Source organism: Cricetulus griseus, chromosome 2, assembly GCF_003668045.3.
Source record: "Cricetulus griseus strain 17A/GY chromosome 2, alternate assembly CriGri-PICRH-1.0, whole genome shotgun sequence".
NCBI lineage: Eukaryota > Metazoa > Chordata > Mammalia > Rodentia > Cricetidae > Cricetulus > Cricetulus griseus.
Window position 1 is genome coordinate 265,408,594 of NC_048595.1, and position 22,241 is coordinate 265,430,834.

Consider the following 22,241-nt stretch of genomic DNA (forward strand, 5'->3'; position numbering starts at 1 on the left):
TTTCCATTCATTGAGAACACTGAATCTTGAAGATATTCAGAGTCTTGATCACCTTTAATTTAAAATACCTGATATTCAGAAGTCTGCATCCATTCTGGATTAACAGGTTAGAATTATTTCGTTCTTTCTCCCTACAGTCTCCAAAACTATAGCCCATTAAGAAACCAGAAGGATATGCACAGCCCTTCTTTTTAGTACAAGCTCATTTGCTCATTCTGTTTGTGTGTGGTCTCCCTTACACAAATATTTTTCAAAGATTCTGGCAGATACGAAGATTTGTGCCTGTGCCTCAGCTTCAGGTGGCATTCTTAGGGCACTATGTCCCACCTTCCTGAGGATGCTTGTCCTAAATTCCCTCTGGCTTTCCAAGGAAGCTTGTGTTCTAGGCTTTAAACCCATCTAAATTGCATTTCACCTGCCAGGGCTTCCCTACTCTTCCCACTGGCAATGTGTTTCTGGGAACTATAATTGTCTCCTCTCTGTTGCTCTCAGAGGCACCCATTGACAGTGGCTCACTAATATTCCACTCCATATTTTTAAATATGAGAGGACAGGAAAACATTTAGATTTGTTGTTCTTTTCCCAGTTTTCTGAGGACTCCCCTCTTTGCTTTGTCTAAAGGGAACCCTCAGCCTCCAGCCTACAAATGCAAGGCCTGGGGAGAGGACCACCCTGCATGCTAAGCAGTGGGCAGGTCTATATAACCTTTGACTCAAGAAACTAAAGAACCAAGGCCCTCCTGCAGGCCAAGGGCAGACAATCAGATCCTGCAAGCTTCCCTAGGCCGTATAACAGCCGGGAAATCCGCAGAACAACCCTAGATTCCTGGCCTCATTTACTTTCGAGCCAGTGTGCAAGCACCAAGCAAAATTAAGTCTTTGGCTTCAGGTAGTTAGAGGACATTAATTGCAAGTAATTTCTTAATGTCTTTCTCAAATCTTTGTGAATGATAGCCTTTTTACAAATTAAATTTTGCATGTGTTTAAAGGGAAAAAAACTGGACAGGTTAATCAGTAGATTAGCAGAGCAATTGTTACACTCCTGGGTTCTAAAATTAAGTCTAAAACCAAGAAATCTTTTTGGGCTATGATCAAGTTTAATTTTTAAAAAGAAAAGCAACAACAATAAAAAACAAACAAAAAACTAAGCACCATGCATATAAATAAAATATGGCTACAGTCCGGAAATTGTGAGACATGACTTTAATCCCAGCACTCGGGAGGCAGAGGCAGAGGCAGGTGGATTTCTGTGAGTTCGAGACCAGCCTGGTCTACAAGAGCTAGTTCCAGAACAGCCTCCAAAGTCACAGAGAAACCCTGTCTCAAAAAACAACAACAAAAAGACTACAAATAACACAATGATATTGCTAGGTAGTGATGGGTCCCTCAAAAGAGACCTCTGATAAAGACTGGGACGCATCCAGAGATACAGTATGAAAGGAAAATAGATGCTTATTGCATAATCTCCCTGCCCCATAGTGCATTTGTTTTCATGGCAGTTTTCAGGAAACCACATCATTTGCAAACATTCCATCTCTACTATCTATGACCTTTGCAATACGTCACCATGGCACACTGGGAGCAGCATATCCTGAAGAAGAATCTATCTATTCCTGTCTCGATTCATGGAAGGTAAAATGAAGAAGCAAAACTTCAATGCTCTTAGGAGTTTGTGTTTTTTGCATTTCCAATGCCATTCAGAGCACTACAAACTTGAGGTTTGAACAAAGAATGAAAACAGTCATCCTTGGCTTACACTGGCCACTTTGCTTCAGTTTTGATTTCCTGATTTACTTCTAGATACTAGCTTAAACAACAGGATATTTATTTCCCATGAAAAAGAAAAGAAGATTAAATAGATGCTAAGTGGAAAAGACTACTATTTGCAGTCCTGTTATTATTCTTTTTAGAGGGATAATAAAAAGAATATTTTAAGCACTCTGCTATCTTACAAAGTAAAATTGATACTGAAAGGTTGAACTCAGGCTGGAGAGTTGGCTCGGGAGGGTTAAGAGCACTGGCTGTTCTTCCAAAGAACAGGTTCAATTTCCAGAAACCCATGTGGCAGCTCACAACTATCTGTAACTCCAGATCTGAGACATATATATGCAGGCAAAACACCCATACACATACAGAAAACATAAAACAAATAAAAATAAAATAAAATAAAGGTTAAACTCAACGTTTCTGCATGTGTTGCAGACATAGTAAGCATGCTTGGCAACCTCCCAACTCCTTATGAATCTTCAGGATAAAAATGTTCACAAGTCCTGTTCCACCGTGGCCTCAAAAAGAGGGTTAGAAAAAAAGTGAGCTATTAGCCCTCTGCAAAGTTGTCCCTGTCTGGAGCCCCATGAGAGAAGAGGCAGAAAGAGTGTAAGAGCCTAAGAGGCTGGAGGACACTAGGCGAAGCCCTCTAAATCAACCCAGCAAAGCTCATATGAAGCCACAGAGACCAAACAGCAAGCACAGGGCCTACACGGCTCTGCACTAGGTCCTCTGCATTTTTACTGTAACTCTCAGTTTAGTGTTTTTATGCAACTCCTGCGGGTATGGACGAGTGTGTCTCTGACTCTTGTGCCATCTCTCTGGGCTCTTTTCCTTCTGTTGTGTTGCCTTGTCCAACTTCAATGTGATGGGTTTTGTTTTATCTTTTATTTTATTTTGTTATGTTTGGTTGCTAACTCTTAGAAGCCTGATCTTCTCTGATGAGAGACAGAAAGGCAGTAGATCTGGATGGAAGGGGAGGTGGGAACGAACTGGAAGGAGCAGAGGGAGGAGAAACTTTAATCAGGATATATTGCATGAAAAACATCTATTTTTTAATAAAAGGGGGGGGAATAAAGTTGTCCCTTTCTCAAGTAATGAGACTGATGTGTCATTGCTCACCCAATGCCCATAGTCTACATAAGCCCTTCCCACACTGGTTTAAAAGTCTTCAAGTCAGCAGTTGAACCTTCTAGAAATTGGGATTTTATAAGATACATTATGAATTAACACTATACACACCCCAGAGCTAACATCCTGCAATGTGTAAACTCGTAGCTGCTTGAACGCCTTAAGTGAATACAGCTGTGACTCATGGGCCTCTCACAGAATGTTAGCAGGAGCAGTTTGAAAAATGCCTGCATGCTTGTGGCAATCCAAATAACTTCTAATTAAAATTCACATTCAGTTTAAAATACACCCTAACAGGTTAACTCGGCTTCCACCAAGCTCACCTGACTTTTAAATGACAAGCTTTAGAAAAGGTGACTACGACATTGGACATTGTTTCCAACTGAGTCCCAAAGAAAAAAAAAGGCTGGAGAAGCAAGTGGAATTTAAAGAGCTCATTTTCTTGGGCCTTCGTTTCGAGCGTTGGGCTATTTTTGTCCTTTTTTTTAGCTGCAATGCCATGCTGCCTGTATATGCAAGCATTTGTGATGAGGCGAGCACAGGGACCCACAGCACAGCTGTCCAATTTACATTCACAAATGCAGGTGTTGCTCAGACACAAAGCAAAGGTCGGCTGAACACTGCTCCTAATTACCTACCTTGTCTAAGAGGGTTTTCCTTTGTAAAGTTAGTTATGCATGCAATTTGGGTTCAACTTGGAGACCATTTTTAGATCCCAGCATGCTATCCAGCAAGAAATGGGCTGTCATTATAAAACATAATTTACAGCATAGTTAATTTTACATTCTAAAAAAGTCTACTGTATACCTAAGACAAAACTCTATTCTGTGTATGCATTATTCACCATTTTCCATCTACTTCTTGGTATTAAGAAACATGGGGAAGTAGAAACTGTTGTTATGTAGAAATGGGAAGAATGTCTTCCTATCTCTAAGATGACGTTAACGATTCTAACGATGAAGACTAAGGACTTTGTTAAATGATACAAGAAGAGACGTAGCTATTATCTGCCACTGTCTGCAGTGGGGAACACACCAGGGCTTATAACAGCAATTCTTAGAAATGGCCGGATGCAGGGCTGGGAACTAATATGAGCCATTAGGAAACCTAATCCCTAAATGAAATGACCACAAAATCCTACCAGTTAACAGAAAAGCAGCAGCTGTACATGTTTATAGTAATACAATGAGATACTGTTTCAGAGGTAACACTCAGGGAAAAAGAACCCAGCAGGTAAGGCAGCACGCTTGTTTCTCTATTTGGAAAAACTTAACAGGCAGAGCTTTGGAATACATAAGGAGGATAGAAGACAGACAATGTTTGCACTAAGGGGCCACAGAGACCAGCAGGCAGAGGCACTGACTAAGTCAAACCACAGAAACTCCCAAGGTTTGCAAGATGCTGGACACCCATCCCAGTAGCTCTTCATGGAAAGTAAAGTACAGTGGGCCTCCCTGGTTCCCATTACCCATCTTTCAAAAATGTATGCTACGGAAGCTTAAATTCAGTTTGACCTTAAACTTTACCACGATATTTTAAAAGCGTGCGTGCGCGTGCACGCGCGTGTGAGTGTGTGTGTGTGTGTGTTTGTGTGTGTACATGAATTATATATGCATATACTGTATAACACAGGATTCCAGACTGCTTTTCCAATGGCATCAATGTCTTCCTTCCAAAGCTTACTACAAAGTAGTAAAGCTTACAAAGTGTAACTGTTATCATCAATGTTCTGACAAATGTGTCTTGCTTGGTCTTGTTCACTAGAAGCAGTCCATCAAGATTCAGTTCTTAGCCCCTCAGAATTCTAGACTGACAGAAAGCCCTGATCTATAGCCATACTCTGCAGGAATGCAAAGTATCTTGTTGTGGTAAGTCAGGCTTTAAAGAAGAAATCACTGGGTCCACTCCTAGGATTGTTGTTCTTAATGCTCAGCATTCACAATGGGAAGCCCCCGGCTCTTGGAGATAATTCTAACCCCCTCCCGAGGGAAAGCAAACCCCACTCTTGACCATCCCCAAAGACTTCTAGACCATTTCCTTACTTGCCTCCTAGTTCCAGTGGAGATCACCAGCCTAATTCTTACAGACTGCTACTAAAATTCCAACCCGCTGAATTCTGCAGCCTAATTCTCCAGGCATTATGTTTTTTTGGCAGAATGAATGTGACCCAAATTTGAGGAGATTATTTGCTGCAACAGTGCTTGCAATGCCATGATTAGCATTCAGGTTTGCAAACTTTAGACTTTTAAGAGGCAAGTTCATGCTGCAAGAATGGGGCAGGTTTTTATCTTGTATTACAGAAAGGGAAATGCAAATACTTAGCAAAATGTGTATAGTTTCATGAATTAAGGAAGTTTTACAGATCTATGAGAAATTTAGGCCTATAAACTGACTTCGGTCCTTGGTGGCAAAAGGCGATAAAGCTGTTTTTTAAAGATTGGAAAGTTAGTGTGCAGATGTGTCCATGTGCTTGGTAAAACATCATGCATCCTGTTTCCTATCAAGAGTGGCTAATACTATCCTAAAAGGCCATTTTCAGACCTAAACTGTCTTTTAAAACAAAACAAAGTGGAAACTGTAACTACGGCTCTTCCTGTGTTTATCTACCACACTCTCAGAATGAGCTATTCATCATTGCCCCTCTTGTCAAGATCAATCAACTTTAATACAGCGTGTCAAGGGAGGGTTGAAAGATTTTGTCTTGACTAGACTGTTAATCGGGTTTTGAAAAAGCAGCAGCTATGTTCCCACTGCATGGGTGTACTAAAGCCTCTACAGCTAATGTCTCTCTCCTAGGACCTGTCTAGGAACCTGTCACTTTTTCTCTGGTGGGCTCTGGACTGTTCCCTCTTACTGTTGGAAAGCCACCTCTGGTTGGGATAGCAGCTGGGACTTCCTCAGATTCACTCACCCTCTCAGAACTCAAACACCAAGCCAAGAGAAATTGATGGACAAGTTACGGTAGGATGGGGTTTCTTATTCCAAAAAGTTAAGCGTGACAGGAAGAAACGGAGAAAACAAAATCAAAACACGCAAAAGGCAGGGCCACAGCGTGTCCTGCTAGGGCTAGGAGGCGCATGCGCGCAAGAGAGGTGGCCAGCGGCCTCACTCAGGTGGCTTACCTTGTTTCTTTTGAAGTAGGCTCTCCGGCAGGCCGCAAAGCACTTCTCGCTGCAGAAGCTTTTCACCTCACTTCCCATACTCAGGGAATAGCGCTTGATTCCCACTTTCTGGCACCAGGCACACATTATTTGTACATTTGACACATCATCTTCTATAATAAAAGTATAAGAAAAATGTTCATATCAGAAGCAAACATCCTTCACATTTAGACACACCCTGACCCCAACAGAGCTCCCGGGTCCGCTTGCAATTTACGAACCTCACCATTTTCTGATGGAGTAGGATGGCCAGTCTTAGGGAATGGGTGGGGCAGTAGGGTACATTTGTTTGTTTTTCTCCTTAGGGGCAAGTGGGTGCTGGTGTTTCCAAAGGCATTTTACTTAGAAGCCAGAGCATGACTACAAAGCTATAAGAGTTCCAGAACTTCTTAGCCTCCTCTCAAAGTGCCTAGTCAAACCAGCCGTAGTGATAAATGAAAGAAGCTTGTAAAATAAACAGCCCATTTATTCAAAGGTCCTGCAGAAAGTCTTCAAAATGGGCATTGGGTGGGGAGATCTGTGCCATGCAAACCTGTGTGTGCCATGCAATGCCCTCATGTGAACTGTGACAGTCAGGGGCAGCACTAGGCATGCTCCTGCCATAGTTAAGTGAACGGTGCTGTTGTTTACTATCTCCCAAGCCAGGTGTTTAATCAAAAAAGGAAAAATTGGAATGGCCAGATTCTGGCAACTGGCAGTGGGAAGGAAGGCCTGGTTTCCTGGGCCTTCCCCTATAATGAGCCTTCAGGCACTGGTGACCTCAGGCAAACATGGGCCTGATTTAACTGGGCTCCATTTGCTGTAGCTTCTGGGCCCTGGATGAAGGGTACTAATGAGGGTGTGATTGTATTCTCAGCCAGACTGGAGTGGGGGTGTCCTCTGAGCTCTCAGAAGACCCCTCAACCATGTCAACAAGGTGCTCAGATGGGTTCTAGATGGTATGCAGATATTTTTAATATTTAAAATGCTACATTTCATTTCATTTATAGGAAAGAAAAACTTAACTAGCATAAGCTACCAAGACTGTCACATCATTATTGCTTAAGACAGATGGGCTGTTAAAGAGAGCAAAGAGAATGAATTAAATTAAATATACTGAGTAAACCACAATGCAGATAGTAAGACATTACAGTAGGATGGGGCTGGTGACATTCAAATGTCTGAAGCTTTGGAATATTGGTCTCTTTTAGGGAAATAAAAGACGACATTAGAAATGTTTTAAAATATTTCCTGGCAGCCTCCTGGGAGCCTTCACTGTATTTTAATAGAGTTCTCTGTCCTCTCATCTGACTGTGTATGTATGTGTGTTTGCATATCTGAGTGTCTGTGTGCATGTGTGTATATGTCTGTATGTGTATAAATGTGTGTGTATCTAAGTATGTGTACATGTGCATGTTTGAGTGTGCATGTCTTTGTCTTAATGTATGATGTATGTGCATGTATGTGTATGCATGTGTGTGTACGTGTGTGTGTGTGTGTGTGTGTGTGTGTGTGTGTGTGTGTGTGTGTGCCACCTGTGTGGCTCTAGTTGCCACTATTAGCAGCAGTCCTTCTTTATAGAATCTGTTTTGTACTAACCCAGACTCATAATTCAGACATGAATGGGAATCACAAAATCCCCAACAAGCTCTAGTGTAGTGTGTATAATTTCTGAGTAAAATCCCCCAAAGACTAATTGCTAAGCAAGGCCTGATCCATGAGTTGTTGACATATTCATGGTTCATAAAGTCTGCCATGAAATCATTCCATTTCCAGGGAAAAGATTTTGTTTGAGGCACTGTGGTCATCAGCCTGCAAAATTAGAAACAAACTAATTTGTAACTCCGTGACATGGCTTTTCTTCCCAAGTATCCACTTAGAACCACCTGCAGCCCTTTATCTACTGTAAAAGAATAAACATTGTCATTTTAATAACTTGTACTATTTCTCAAATCACATATCTTAATCTATGGCTCATTATCAAACAAGACAGTATGAAAGAGGATCTTTGATGTTAGTAAACACTTTTGATAAGATAACATTCTTTAAATAAAGTCACAATATAAATTCAAATGTAACATAATTACTGCATTGATAAATGTGTTCTGTTCAGAAAGCTTTTATTTCTGTTTCATGTGACTTCTATATGATACCTGTCTACAAATAGATACTTCCCATGGCATGAAAAGTTAGCAAAAGCTGTCGAATTGACCATAGGTAAAATGGGCTCTTTGATTATTGGTAGTAGTTTAACTATCAGTCATCACTACTAAACTAATTAGAACTGATAATATCATCCCAATTGACATAAGGCCTTAAAATCTTAAGTTCCTGAAAAACAAGATGACAGTGTGGAGCTCTCACAAATGACCCAGTGACAGTGGTCTTGGTTCTGGTGAAATCTGTAAGGAAGACAATGTCATGAAGGAAACCATTTGTTCTCACAGTTTAACCAGGACTCCGTTTCCCAAGAAACCATTTGACAACATTCATTTCTCCTCAGCATTTCTTCCTTTAAATCATCTGGTTTAAAAAAGAAAACATGAGTTTTAAAGTCCTGGCTCTGCCAGCTACAATGTACTAAAGCAGAGACTGGGAGGGGCCATGCTAGCCCAGCACTTGGGAAGCAGAGGCAAGTAGATCTCTGTGAGTTTGAGGACAGCCTGATCTGCACAGAGTGATTTCCAGGACAGGGTCCAAAGCTACAGAGAAACCCTGTCTAAAAAAAAAGCCAGTGCTTAGCCCACCACAATGGCCTGGCCCAGGGCATCCCAGATTACCAGAGAGGCCCACTTGTCATGTTCTAAAGAGTGGCAAGGACTTTTTCCTACAACAGAACCTAGCAAATAAAAGCATAAAATTTTAAAACACATTAGGCCCATAAAATATTCTCACTAGAAAGTTGTAATGTGGAAGATAAGACAAGGGAATTGTGAATTTTTGTTTCTGCGGTGAGAAGAGTTGTTAGCATCTGTCCGGTGAAATAAACCAGCATTCCTGTCCATTCTGCTCCCCGAGGCAAATGCTCTGGGAGAAGCACAGAAGATATCTCATCTTCTGCCATCAAAGTTCTCAATAGCCAATGACCCAAAGATGAGTCTGAGAAGTGTGTTATCCCAAGAGTTCACAAAAATATTTTCAGATACGACAGGTGTTCCAGTCTTATAACAGCTAATTAATGACACACTTTGGAAATTAAGGAATTGTGATGAGTAAATGAATTTCATCAGTCAAAACACAGCTCAGATTCTGTCACCAGACACAATGTCTTAGAGAATGACTGCCTCTAAAAATCGAACTTTTCCTACGAAATTACAGTCAAAATGTGTTTCAATTTAATCTTTTTTTTTAACCTTGAAGTGTATATAGTGTGCTGTTTAGCTTTTATTGTCAATTTGATACAACCTAGAGTCACAGGGAAGAGAGAACTTCAGTTGAGGATTTACCTAGATCAGATTGGCCTGTGGGTGTCTCAGTACAGAATTATCATGATTACTAATTGATGTAGGAGGGCCCAGCCCACTGTGGGCAGTCCCCGAGAATGAGCCAGCAAGAGGCTTTCTTCTATAGCTTCTGCTCCTGTCTTGAGCTCCCACGATGACTTACCTCAGTGACTGACTGTGACCTGGAAATATAAACCAAGCAAATCTTCTTTTTCCCAATTTACTTTTGGTCAGACAATTTCAACACAGCAACAAAAAGGAAACTGACTTCTGATAACGGCCATATGTGTTTTACCTTGGCGAGCTAGAAGGTTTGGCAACTTAACTTTTTCCTAAGTGGATCTGGTTTTTAATGTTTTATATTTTCAAAAGTCTTCAAACTAGATAAAATCTTATTTCCTATCTTTTATGTAGGCTAAAAGTCTGCACCATTAGAGACTTGGGATTATATCACTGAAGACTCACATGACAGGCTTATATTACAGCTTATGTTACAGCAATTAGCCTGTATATTTTTCATAATGAACATGCAGCAAAAAATGCAAAATGTTTAGAGCATTAAATAACATTCCCCAAATGAACAGTTTGTATACCATGATGAAATGTTCATGTGCTGTCATATAAATATATATCAATGTGCATGTTTCCATTAATCATGAAAGTTGGTACCACCTCTTCAGCATGTAATTACACAAAATGTTTGCAGAATTTTCTTTCTAATCTAATGCTCAAAGAGCTGTAAGACATTTTTTTCTATTATGCATTCCAGAAGAAAAAATTCAGTTTAATAATTTTAAGATTAAATAAAAATTGTATGTATTTATTATATTACAAAGAAGTATGAGATTGAATATTTCTGGAATGCCTCACTGAAGTGGCTTGAGCAATTGCCTTATCCAGTAAGTTTTAAAAATAAAAATGGCCATTGGTCAGTGATCTTCTTAGGTCATTTCAACTGAACCAATGAACACATATACTGATTACTTGATAAGTGCCCAAAGAAAATCAAGAGGGCCTAAATAGACCCCAAACAATTATGTTGTCATTTTAATTGCAACTTTCATGAAAATCCAAAACTGAGGGAAAAATGGAAAGTATTTGCTGGTGTTGTTTATCTCCTGCCACAATTCCTAGAATTCATGAACTCAAATATTCATTTTAAGACCTCACATGTATTTGAAACATGTTGTAAAGTTGCCTGAAGATGCTCCTATGTGCTCCCCATACCACGAAATGACAGCCTGGGCAGTACTCATGTCACTCTGTTTGTGGGAACAGCTAATTTAAGAACAGAATAAAGGGAAGGGCCAATGAGATGGCATGGCTGGTAAAGGCACTTGCCACCAAGCCTGATAACCTGAGTTCCATACCCAAGACACACATGGAGGGAGGACAGAAAAACTTCCAAAAGTTGTCCTCTGACCCTCTCTACACACACACTTGTTTTATACACACACACACACACACACACACACACACACACACACACACACACACACACACACACGGCAGGCAAAACTAGAGTTTAAATTTGATTTTCTTTTCAGTCTCTTTGCAAAAAAAAAAGAAAGAAAGAAAGAAAGAAAGAAAGAAAGAAAGAAAGAAAGAAAAGAAATTTCACCTTAGAATGATTCAGTTCTAAAGCCCTTAAGGCAGTCCAAGTTAATAGTCTCTGTAGCAGTGGTTCTCATCCTTCCCAATGCTGCAACTCTTTAATACAGTTTCTCATGTTGTGGTGACCCCCAACCATAAAATTACAATATTGCTATTTCATAACTGTACTTTCGTTATTGTTAGGAATCATAATGCAAGTATCTGATATGTGACCCCTGTGAAGGGGTCGCCATCCACAGGTTGAGAACCACTGCTCTACAGGCTGCTGTGGGAACTTCTATACAACTCCCTGGGCTCTGTAAGTGAACCCATGAAGAAGGCTGTGGAAACTTGAATCACTGTACCAAAAGGAAATCATGGCTGCCCACCATTCAGTATTTACTAGCTGCCAGGCACAGCATATTTCACCCTTGTCTCCATCTTTTACTCTTAATCACAACCACCCACCAGCAGGTGGGTACTCATTTCTCCCCACTGTGTAGGTGGGAAAGTGAGTTTAGAAGTGAAGTGATTTGCTTCAGCTTGCATAGCAAGCACATACCAAAGCCTCAAGAGGCTGAGCTCTCAACCACTGTACCTTGGAGACCAGGGCTTTTCAAAGCATGTAAGATGACACACTATTCACCATTCATTAGGGAAGGGGGAGGTCAATGGAAAGGAACAAAAGCTACCACTGATTTGGCTACTTACAAACACCCAGCTCAAAGCCACACAGGTAGATTTAGCATGAAATCAAAAAGGTCAAGTGTCTTTGAGGAGATGGATGAAGTGTTAATCAATACATGTTGGTTGATTTTTTTTTTTTTTTTTTTTTTAGCAAACAAGTTAAAGGCCCATGGTGAAAGCTTTGCTCTTTTATGACTGTGAGACACAGAAGTGCTACAAATATTCCAGGTGAACTGGTAGCGGCAAGCACTCTGTAGATGCTGAGGAATAAAACGGCAGAAGGACAAGTGGGCAGGAATCAGCTGTCCTCACTACCGCCCTTCTCAGGAGAGGGAATCACTAGGGCATGGGTCAGATCAACCACATACCTGATTTCAAAGGTGCCACTATGAATATCCTAGTTCCAAAAAAAAAAATGATCCCTGAATTGCCTACTAATATTAAATTCAATCACAGGAGGATCATTTATTTGGTTTTATTATATCTTCCTTCCAAGTATAAATTTCCTGAAAGCAAAGAGCATCTACATATCTGAAAGTAATATTTCTATTTTAGAATCAATGATTCATTGTGAAAAGTGTTCCCAGGTAAGGGGAGTGTGGAGTACTGAGGGTAGGGCTCCCGTGCAGAAAAACAAAGAAACAGAAATGGGAGAAGCAAGGACACGAGAAGCCTCTGGTTACTGATAATCATATGGCTTAGTGTGTGTTCGTGTGTGTGTGTGTGTGTGTGTGTGCGCGCGCACACACACACTTATGTTTATGAATGTTTGTGGAGGCCAGAGGACAACTTTAGATGTCACCCTCAAGAACACAGTCTGTTTTCTTTGAAGCAAGGTCTCTTATTGGCCTGAGCTCACATTAGGCTAGGCTGACTAGCCAGTAAGTTCCAGGGATCTGCCTGCTTTTACAGGATCCCTACCACACTTTTTTTTTTAATGGGGGCTAACCTCAAGTCCTCAAGCAATTTACAGACTGAGCTACTTCCCCAGCTCCCAGTCTTTTTGAGTGCTGAAGTTCAACACAGCAGATACGAAAGTACTAGGGAAGAATGGCATATAGCTGGGAATCACTAGAAACCAAAGCAAAAGGCAGATCTACTCATGCAAATAAGGTAATAACATACATTGCTTTGCAGATTTAAGTGGTTTCTGTATGAAACACAGAATGGCTTCATCATGTCTCATCAAAGAGACTACGACAGAGACACTGGTGAAGGTACAAATATCACCCATTCAATGCTCTGGTTTCTCTTCCTATGGTGTAATGCTTCCACCTTTTACTAATATTGCCCATTCTAGCTGGGAGAACTGGGAAGTCTGTTGAGTGGCAATGAGCATCTCACTACTTCTACATAAAGGAAACATCCAAAGAATTACTGTGAATGAGAGACACAAGAAATGATTACTGTCCTTTGTGTACAATCTGGAGAGGCACCTGTCTCTTCAGCCACACCCCTTCCACTGGTGACATCTGTAGAACTATCTACTGTCTTTAAACACAAGGAACAATTGAGGAACTGGTTAGATCTCACTATCTCAGATTTTTACTCCTTAAAATTAATAAAAGCCTCACAGTTATTCTTTTTTAATGTTTGAATTAATAGTTGACAAGCTGTTACCAAATATATCACCATACTGCCAGATATTCTGTAATTAATAGATGCAATTTCTCTGAAGTGATTATATTAACAATCCACACATGGGTGGATCTTTCTTAGAGCCTGAGAAGTTTGCTCTTTTAAAAAGTACCAGAGTAACAACTAAATGTCTAGCACCTTGGTAACTGAACTATCAAAACTTTCCAAAGAGAAAAGTCTACAGTACTAAAAATTTATGCACGTAGTTCCCATTCAAGGAATAGATACAATTAAATGATAAAGGTCTGTTGGATGGAATCCAAACGTCCCCCTTAGGCTCACATTTTGAAGTTTGCTCCCCAACTGATGGTGAGATTTTTGGAGGGTGTGAAAACTTTAAGAGGGAAGCCTAGCTGGTAGAAGGGTCACTGGAGGCTAGCCCTGGGAAGTTGAAGTTAGCCCTGGAGGGTTACACCTGCCCATTGCTCCTAGCATGCTAGCCCTGGGGTATTACACCTACCCCTGGCTCTTAGCATGGTAGCTCTGGAGGTTACACCTGGCTCTGGCTCCTAGCATGCTCTCTGCCTGCTGGTTCACCATGATGAGAACAGCCTCAGCTACCCGGTTTCTTCCGCTCTGTTGTCCTCACCATAGTGGACCCAAACCCTGAGCCAAAATAAAATGTTCCTCCTTTAAGCTGTTTCTGTCAGGCTTTATTGCCACAGGTTGAAAAGACAACTAATAGAAAGTCAATATGAGTCTTTGAAGTACAAAATATCATGAATTTTCTTTCAAAAGTAAATTTGAATTAATTTCAAGAATATAAGTTCTCCACTACAGGCTCTGGCGAAAATGGAAAGATCTCCCATGCTCTTGGATAGGTAGGATCAACATACTAAAAATGGCAATCTTGCCAAAATCAATCTACAGATTCAATGCAATCCCCATCAAAATTCCAACACAATTCTTCACAGATCTTGAAAGAACAATTCTCAACTTTATATGGAGAAACAAAAGACCCAGGACAACCAACACAACCCTGTACAATAAAGGAACTTCTGGAGGCATCACCATCCTTGACTTCAAGCTCTATTACAGAGCTATAGTCCTGAAAACAGCTTGGTATTGGCACAAAAATAGACAGGTAGACCAATGGAATAGAGTTGAAAACCCTGATACTAACCCACACACCTACGAACACCTGATTTTTGACAAACAATCCAAATTTATAGCTGGAACAAAGAGAACATCTTCAACAAATGGTGCTGGCATAACTGGATTCGGACATGTAGAAGACTACAGATAGATCCAAGCCTTTCGCCCTGCACAAAACTTAAGTCAAGAGGGATCAAAGACCTCAACATAAACCCAGCCACACTAAACCTATTAGAAGACAAAGTGGGAAATACCCTTGAATTAATTGGTACAGGAGACCGCTTCCTGAACATTACACCAGTAGCACAGACACTGAGATCAGCAATTGATAAATGGGACCTCCTGGAACTGAGAAGCTTCTGTAAGACAAAGGACACAGTCAGCAAGACAAAACAGCAGCCCACAGACTGGGAAAAGATATTCACCAACCCCACATCTGACAGAGGGCTGATCTCCAAAATATACAAAGAACTCAAGAGGCTAGTCTCCAAAACACCAAACAATCCAATTAAAAAGTGGGGTTCAGAACTAAATAGACAATTCTCAATAGAGAATCTAAAATGGCTGAAAGACACATAAGAAAGTGTTCAACATCCTTAGCCATCAGGGAAATGCAAATCAAAACAACTCTGAGATACCATCTTACTCCTGTCAGAATGGCTAAAATCAAAAACACCAATGACAGTTTATGCTGGAGAGGATGTGGAGAAAGGGGAACACTTCTCCACTGCTGGTGGGAGTGCCAACTTGTACAGCCACTTTGAAAATCAGTATGGCGACTTCCTCAAGAAAATGAGAATGAGTCTACCACAAGATCCAGCAATTCACTCTTAGGCATATACCCAAAAGAAGCACATTTATACAACAAGGACATCTGTTCAACGATGTTCATAGCAGCACTATTTGTAATAGCCAGAAACTGGAAGCAGCCTAGATGCCCCTCGACTGAAGAATGGATACAGAAAATGTGGTACATTTACACAATGTAGTACTACTCAGTGGAAAAAAAAAAAACATGGAATCTTGAAATTTGCAGGAAAATGGATAGAATTCGAAGAAACCATTCTGAGCGAGGTAACCCAATCACAAAAAGACAAACATGATATACACTCATTCATATGTAGATTTTAGACATAGAGTAAAGGATTACCAGCCTACAATCCACACTGCCAGAGAAGCTAGTAAACAAGGAGGACCCTAAGAGAGACATACATGGTCCCCTGGAGAAGGGGAAAGGGACAGGATCTCCTGAGCAAATTGAGAGCATGGGAAGAGGGGAGAGGGAGCTACGAGAATAAGAAGTGAAGAAGAGGAAGAATGCAGAGGTCATGAGGGAGCAGAAAGGTTGAGTCAGGGGAAGAATAGAACAAAGAATATGTGATAGGTAGAGTTTTAGTTGACGGTGGTGGTAGGGGAGAATGGGAGGGAGAAGGGACCTTGTTTCTAATTCAAATAAAAAAATTTGGAAAAAAAAGAATATAAGTTCTCTACATTATTCTAAGTTGAGTAGCACTTGACTCCCAAATAAAATCTTATCACTAGAATCGAAGGTAAATCTTTATTGCTTAACATACCATGCATCTGAGGATTAGTTTTCATGGTACCAGAAGGCACCAGCAAGCTTTCAAAGAAAGGAAGCTACTAATGTCCTACTCTGCTATGACACTTATGAGCAATGATCAGCATGGCAAAATAACCCTCAGGGCACAGTTGAGGTACACACTCCTTGACAGTAACCAACGACTCTCTAATTGTATTTAAGGCCCACTCAACAAGAGGGAAACTATTCTATTATTGGAAACCTAGCCAACTACCCAGGGCTAGTGAAGTCATAGTTCTAGGAGAAGAACTTACAACCACCACTTTACTATATCAGCACAATCACTTACTACATTCTAAATATTTGTTCTTATACCCACAGATAAGTATAGTCCTCACCTTCCATCAAGGAAATGTCTCTTTGCAATAGACAAAGACCATTACAGAAAAGTGTAACCAACCAAAATGCAGAGTTGTGGAGTCTGATCCCAATATCTCCAATGCACTCCCCTAAACCTAAGGCTCAGGGAACACTGCAGAAGCGTGGGCAGAAAGATCTTAAGGGCCTGAGGATCAAAGGGTTTGCTATGAGACTGTGTAATGTCAGAAGCTACATAAACTTTCATAAACTTTCACCAACATGACTGCCTAAGTATAAGCTGAACAAGGACAACAACAACAGACATGCCAAAGTGAACAATGGAAACACATGAGGCCTCAACCCTACACAAAAAAACTACAGGCAACTAAGGAATGAGGAGAGTGAGAAAAATAGTCTTCCTCAGGGAAGAGCAAACCAACTGATTATCTAATACCAAATGGTCTTCACTGAAAACATATTCATGCAAGTAACATTAAACAGACTGAGCAGGTTCTACTTATGTATTTAGGAAGATACATACATGCATGTAACAATTAAATGAAAGAAAGAAGCCATAAATTTGAAAAAGAGCAAGGAGGAATATAGGGGAGGGGTTGGAAGGGGAAAGGGGAAATGTAATTGTATTATAACCTCAAAAAACTTAAAAGAATAAAAATCTAGTCTCTACATGTAGACTAAAACTTGGTTCCAGTAAGTCAAAGAAATGAATTCATATTAACCCAAATTACAAAAAAAGAGAATTTAAAGTTAATTTTTTAATTTTATAATGAAACTCTTGCAGCTAGTTTCTAATTATGTACCTATTATCCTATGTCATTATAGATAGAGAAACTAAGGTTGTGTTTCCTGAAATAATTAGGGGTTTACATGAAGGTACTCATGCCAGGTAGCTAACCGAGGAGGGACATTGAGTTGAACAGGATGTGGCATTGCTTGAAAAAGAAAAGAGGCAGGAGATGTGTGGCTCAACATGCAGCATGCAAGATGCAAGACGCAGAATGTAATAAGAGACGGTCAAGATTTCCAGATGTGTGGGGAACACAGTGGGAGGCTTGGATCTTGAAGGGCTTGGAGGGAGAGAGCACGCAAGGCAAGGAGAGAAAGACAGTGGGAACTGGAGGACCCAGGAAGTGGCAGGCAGGGTTTCCCAAAGACATCGACTGACCAAGGCAGTGTGAAGGGATAGGTCAAAGATAATATGGGCACAAATGGGGCTGAATAGGTGTCTCTTGAATGTCACTTTGCAGTGGGAGAGAGGAGGCCTCATTAAATAGAACGAGAGCATCATGTGTCTTATTCCCTGCATGTGTTTGGTACCTAACATGTTACAACCTATAGATGGTGAAGAATGAAGTAATAAGTGGTTGGATGGACAGACAGACAGACAGATGGACAGATGGATGACTGTTGTGGAATATTACTTTAAGATGGGTTACGTTTGTTTATGCTGTGGGACATTCATTTAATGATGCAAAAACATGGTGCATTCTTTTGTGTTGCATTTGTTTAACTCTAAAGCTGTGTTATTTGCCTGTCTAAAAAACCTGATTGGTCTAATAAAGAGCTGAATGGCCAATAGCAAGGCAGGAGAAAAGATAGGTGGAGCTGGTAGGCAGAGAGAATAAATAGGAACAGAAATCTAGGAGGAGGAACTAGGAGCTAGAGAAGGAAGAGGACTCAAGAGGCGGCCACACAGCTACACAGCAAGCCATAGAGTAAGAAGTAAAGAAAGATATATGGTAGACACAATAATTTAAGAAAAGCTGGCAAGAAATAAGCCAAGCTAAGGCCAGGTATTTATGAGCAATAATAAGACTCCATGTGATTTATTTGGGAGCTGGGTGGCAGGCCCCTAAAAGAGTCAAAGAATAAAAAACATCGAACAACAGATGGACAGACAGATGGATTAACAGACAGGTGGACAGACGGATGGATGGACGGATGAATGGACAGATGGATGGGTAGATGGATGCAGGAGAAAGGCCATGAGGTTCTGATCTTACAGAATAATAATGAAAACAGGTTGGGACTTCAGAGTGAAACTAAAACCAAGGACCCAAATGTAAGGGTGTAACTGATCCAGAAATAATGCCCATTACAGATAGCTCATGTCCCTGTGTTTCTAGTCACACCAAAGTCATCCAGAGAGTTCTTGCTGGAGACTGCCTCTGGAATCAAGTACAAACAGAGTGAAGTGGCTTTGCACACACACTCCCTTCCTTGCTTATTTTTCCAGCACCTGACAGAGAAAGAAAACAAAAAGGAGAGCCCACAAAGCCCCAAAGCTGGGCACTGAGAAACCCTAACCTGGAACTCTGAAACCCTTCAAGGCCAACATGACACAAGTGGAAAATTCCCTAATGGTTCTTGGTCAAAATGTAGAGGCACTAAAATTACTATACAAAGTGACATTCAGGTTCCGAGTACAGAGCATATATTAAACATAAGTGAATTTGGCTTTTAGGTTTTTATGTCACTCCTACATTGTTACATTATGCACATGCGAATATCCCCAAATCTGGGGAGGTGTCTAATTACTTTTAGTTCTATGTGTTTCTAAAAAGGGATCCCCAACCTCTAATTCCCTCTTGAATACCACTCAGAACCTTGAATCTTCAGCACTACACTCCTGAGCCTATGTTTCTGGCTTCCTGGTGACAAATGATTGGCTAGTGAAGACACTTCAGCCCACAGATCTCTATGACAAGCCTTCCTTTGCCTCTCAGTACCCGCTGTCTTCCCTATATAATCACCCAAGAAACTCAAAAAGGAAGTGGAAAAGGTTGACTACAGAATAAGCAAAAACCAGAGCCTGAGATAGAACACTTCCCAAAGCATATCCCACAGAACACTAATCTTATGGGGAACTTAACTATTATTTTTAAAAAGACTTCCATGGTTAAACATGTGTGGGAAACACTGGGCTAGACAAAGCCACACAATGGGCTTTTTTTTTCTTTTTAGGATGTCTTGGTTCCACCAACACATAATTGAGGATCTTCATGTGTACTGTATTTTACAGATTTGACCATGTATGTGTCTTTTCATTAAAACTCTCAAGCTAGAACTTGTGAGGAAGCCAGGGAAGATAAGCACCTACCTATGTTAGCACCTATATTAATACCAAGGTATAAGCCCTGTGGTCTCTGTGGGCCATTAATTATCAGGAAGGTTCCCCTCTTTTGTGTAGCATTGATTCTCAGTTGCCAAGAACACCTTTTATCAGCATTGGGCAGAAAGATGCTCATGTGGCTAAGGCTGGGTATCTTTGGTTACAAAGTCCCTAGGTAACTGCTACACCCATCAAATACAGAGCAGGAAACGATTTCCCTGTAAAACCCTGGGGTAAACGGCAAAAATCAACAATAGAGCAAAAGGAAAAAATATTGCTCTTAACAATCTGAATAAATCACACCCCTGGGTAGCTGCCATAGACAAGGAGCTAAGTAAAACCTTGTCCCCACACCCGCATCTTGTGTCTGACCTACTGACAAACCTAAGATACCCAGGGACAAACTTCATACTTGAAGCTCACTGAGTAGCTAATTCACAAATTCACATTATTAAGAACAAAAGATTCAACTTGCATCTTCATTGGCACTAGAAAAGCGGTTCCAAGCCTGTCCTTCCATATAAAGAACATTCTGTTTAAAAACTGGCAGCATATAATGACCAAAAGGTTAATAAAGCCTCTCTGTACAGGAGTTCAGAACAAGAACACTGTTAAAAGAACCAAGAAAAGCTGGCTAGGACATTGTTAACAAAGAAAACGACCTCGCTTCACTCATGACGACTGCCCCTAGACTTCATATCAGATGCTGCACACCAACCCCTCCCCATAACCAGCCCTCTTCATCAGGGTTTGCTTCTCAGTACCTGGCCCCACCATCCACCCACAGTCTAGTGACAGAAGTCTGGTATCCTTTCTGCCTTTCAACCTCCCACATTCTGAATAAACACACGTCCTAAATACCCTAAACAAAGATGTTGGGGGAAGGGGTGCACACCTTTAATCCCAAGCAGATTCAGGCAGATCTCTGAGTTTGAGGCCAGCCTGGTCTATACTGTGAGTTCTAGGGCAGCCAAGGCTACACAGAGAAACCCTGTCTCAAAACAAATGAAAAACAAAAACAAGAAAGAAAAAGAAAGAATGCTAAATACCCTAAACATTTTCAAAAAGTATCTATCAATCCATTCATTAAATATCAGCCTCGTCTACTTACATTAAAGGCACTACTCTAAGTGTCTTGCCCACGTGGAGTTTATTGCTTCCCATACAAGCAAAGCCACCAGTATCTCTTGCTTAATGTACAGGTAGCCTCCTGCATCACTCTTGTCCAGTTCATTCCATTTTGCATTCTAAACAAGGAATTCTAAACAAAAATATAATCATTGCTTTCATGAGAAAGAGAAAAAACTCTGTAGGGCCCTCCTCTGCTTCCCCCAGAAGGTGGATGTCCTTGGCTTGGTCTCTATGGCTCCCATGATTGGCTTCTCAATGAGTCTACTCTTTAGCCTCTGGTTTCTTGGCTTCCTTGAAGCTCTGAGGCATTGCATGTGCTCCTTTCTAATCTACCAAATCCTTAACCAGTACAAACTTTTCTAGTTTATATTAAACCTCATCTTAGCAAAGCCTTCCTGTCTTCATATCTGGAGGGATCCTACAACAGTCTGGGCTTTATAGCCCTCAGACATAATTGGGATTTGATTTTGTTTGTTACGTCTTAATACCTGTCTCTTCTATTATATTGTAAGTCAGGTAAGACAGGAATTTCGTCTATTCTGTTCATTAGAATGAAATGTCTGCTGTGGGGCCTCATCCTAAGAAGAAAAAACAAGATGTTTGCTGAGCACACCTTGAGTAGGTGGCACTGGGGGTAGTCTGGAGGGATGAAGCAAAGGACACCGTCTTTGGAAATCACACAAAACAAAGTTGCCTTACAGGGAAATGGCAAGGAAAAGTTCTGGAATAGAATGGGATCATTATTTCCACTGTTCTTGGCCAAGTCCACAAAGCAAGTCTTCTCAACTGTACAGGAACTTAGAGAAGTCAGCATTGGGAATGCCCCTAGGATAAGAAATTCCAGAAACATCCACCCCGCCCCCCACCCCAGACAAGCAAGGGAGGAAAACTAAGGTTTCCTGGCAGCATCTTAGCCTCTGGCAACCTGGGGCAGGATGTCCTGAAAGGACTATCTCAGCCAGGTCATAAACACAAAAGGACAGTCCTAAGGCTGCCTCCGGAATCACAGAGGATCCACAGTAATCTGATGGCATTCCCCCTTCGAAAAGAAGTCCTGGACCCTCCATTAATATAACCAGTGACCCTGATGATGCCATTTTGTCTATTTAAAGAGTATAGGCAAAGGCAGTTCTTTCTTCCTTTCCTTTTTCTAAGATAGCCCTCACTTAACTTCTTTGCTGGTATTCTATCTCCTCACCATAGGAGGTCTAAGAAACTATTTGGATGACAAGACAGTTTTATAAATGAATCTTTCTAAGTACCACAATATTTGAAACACCAGCAATACAGTACTCTGCTTTTTATTCCTTTATTATATATTAAACATTAATAGGGAAAGAAATATTCTTCAGACTATAACCTCTTAAATTCTCCTCCATCAGCTTCTGGTCTTTCTCTGTGGTCTTCCACACACATGGTATTTTCATCTGAAGTGTCCAAGGCAAAGATTTATCTTTGGGCATGTGATTCCAGCAAGTAGGATTGAGGATCAAGGAGAATAAAAAAGGGGAGGAAGAGCCAGCAGTTTAAGTTTATGTAATGGAACTGGCCACTGCCAAGGGAGATTGGCATTCGATCATATGG

At 40.8% G+C, this 22,241-nt stretch overlaps 1 protein-coding gene across 2 annotated transcripts in view; it reads right to left on the reverse strand.

Moving 5' to 3' along the window:
* Sobp (sine oculis binding protein homolog) overlaps positions 1-22,241 on the reverse strand; it is a 160,956-nt gene that overhangs the window by 106,710 nt on the left and 32,005 nt on the right. For both annotated transcript variants that reach the window (XM_027402243.2, XM_027402242.2), the window contains exon 4: positions 6,020-6,171. In XM_027402243.2, coding sequence (XP_027258044.1) covers positions 6,020-6,171 — 152 coding nt within the window. The remainder of the gene's footprint in view (positions 1-6,019; positions 6,172-22,241) is intronic.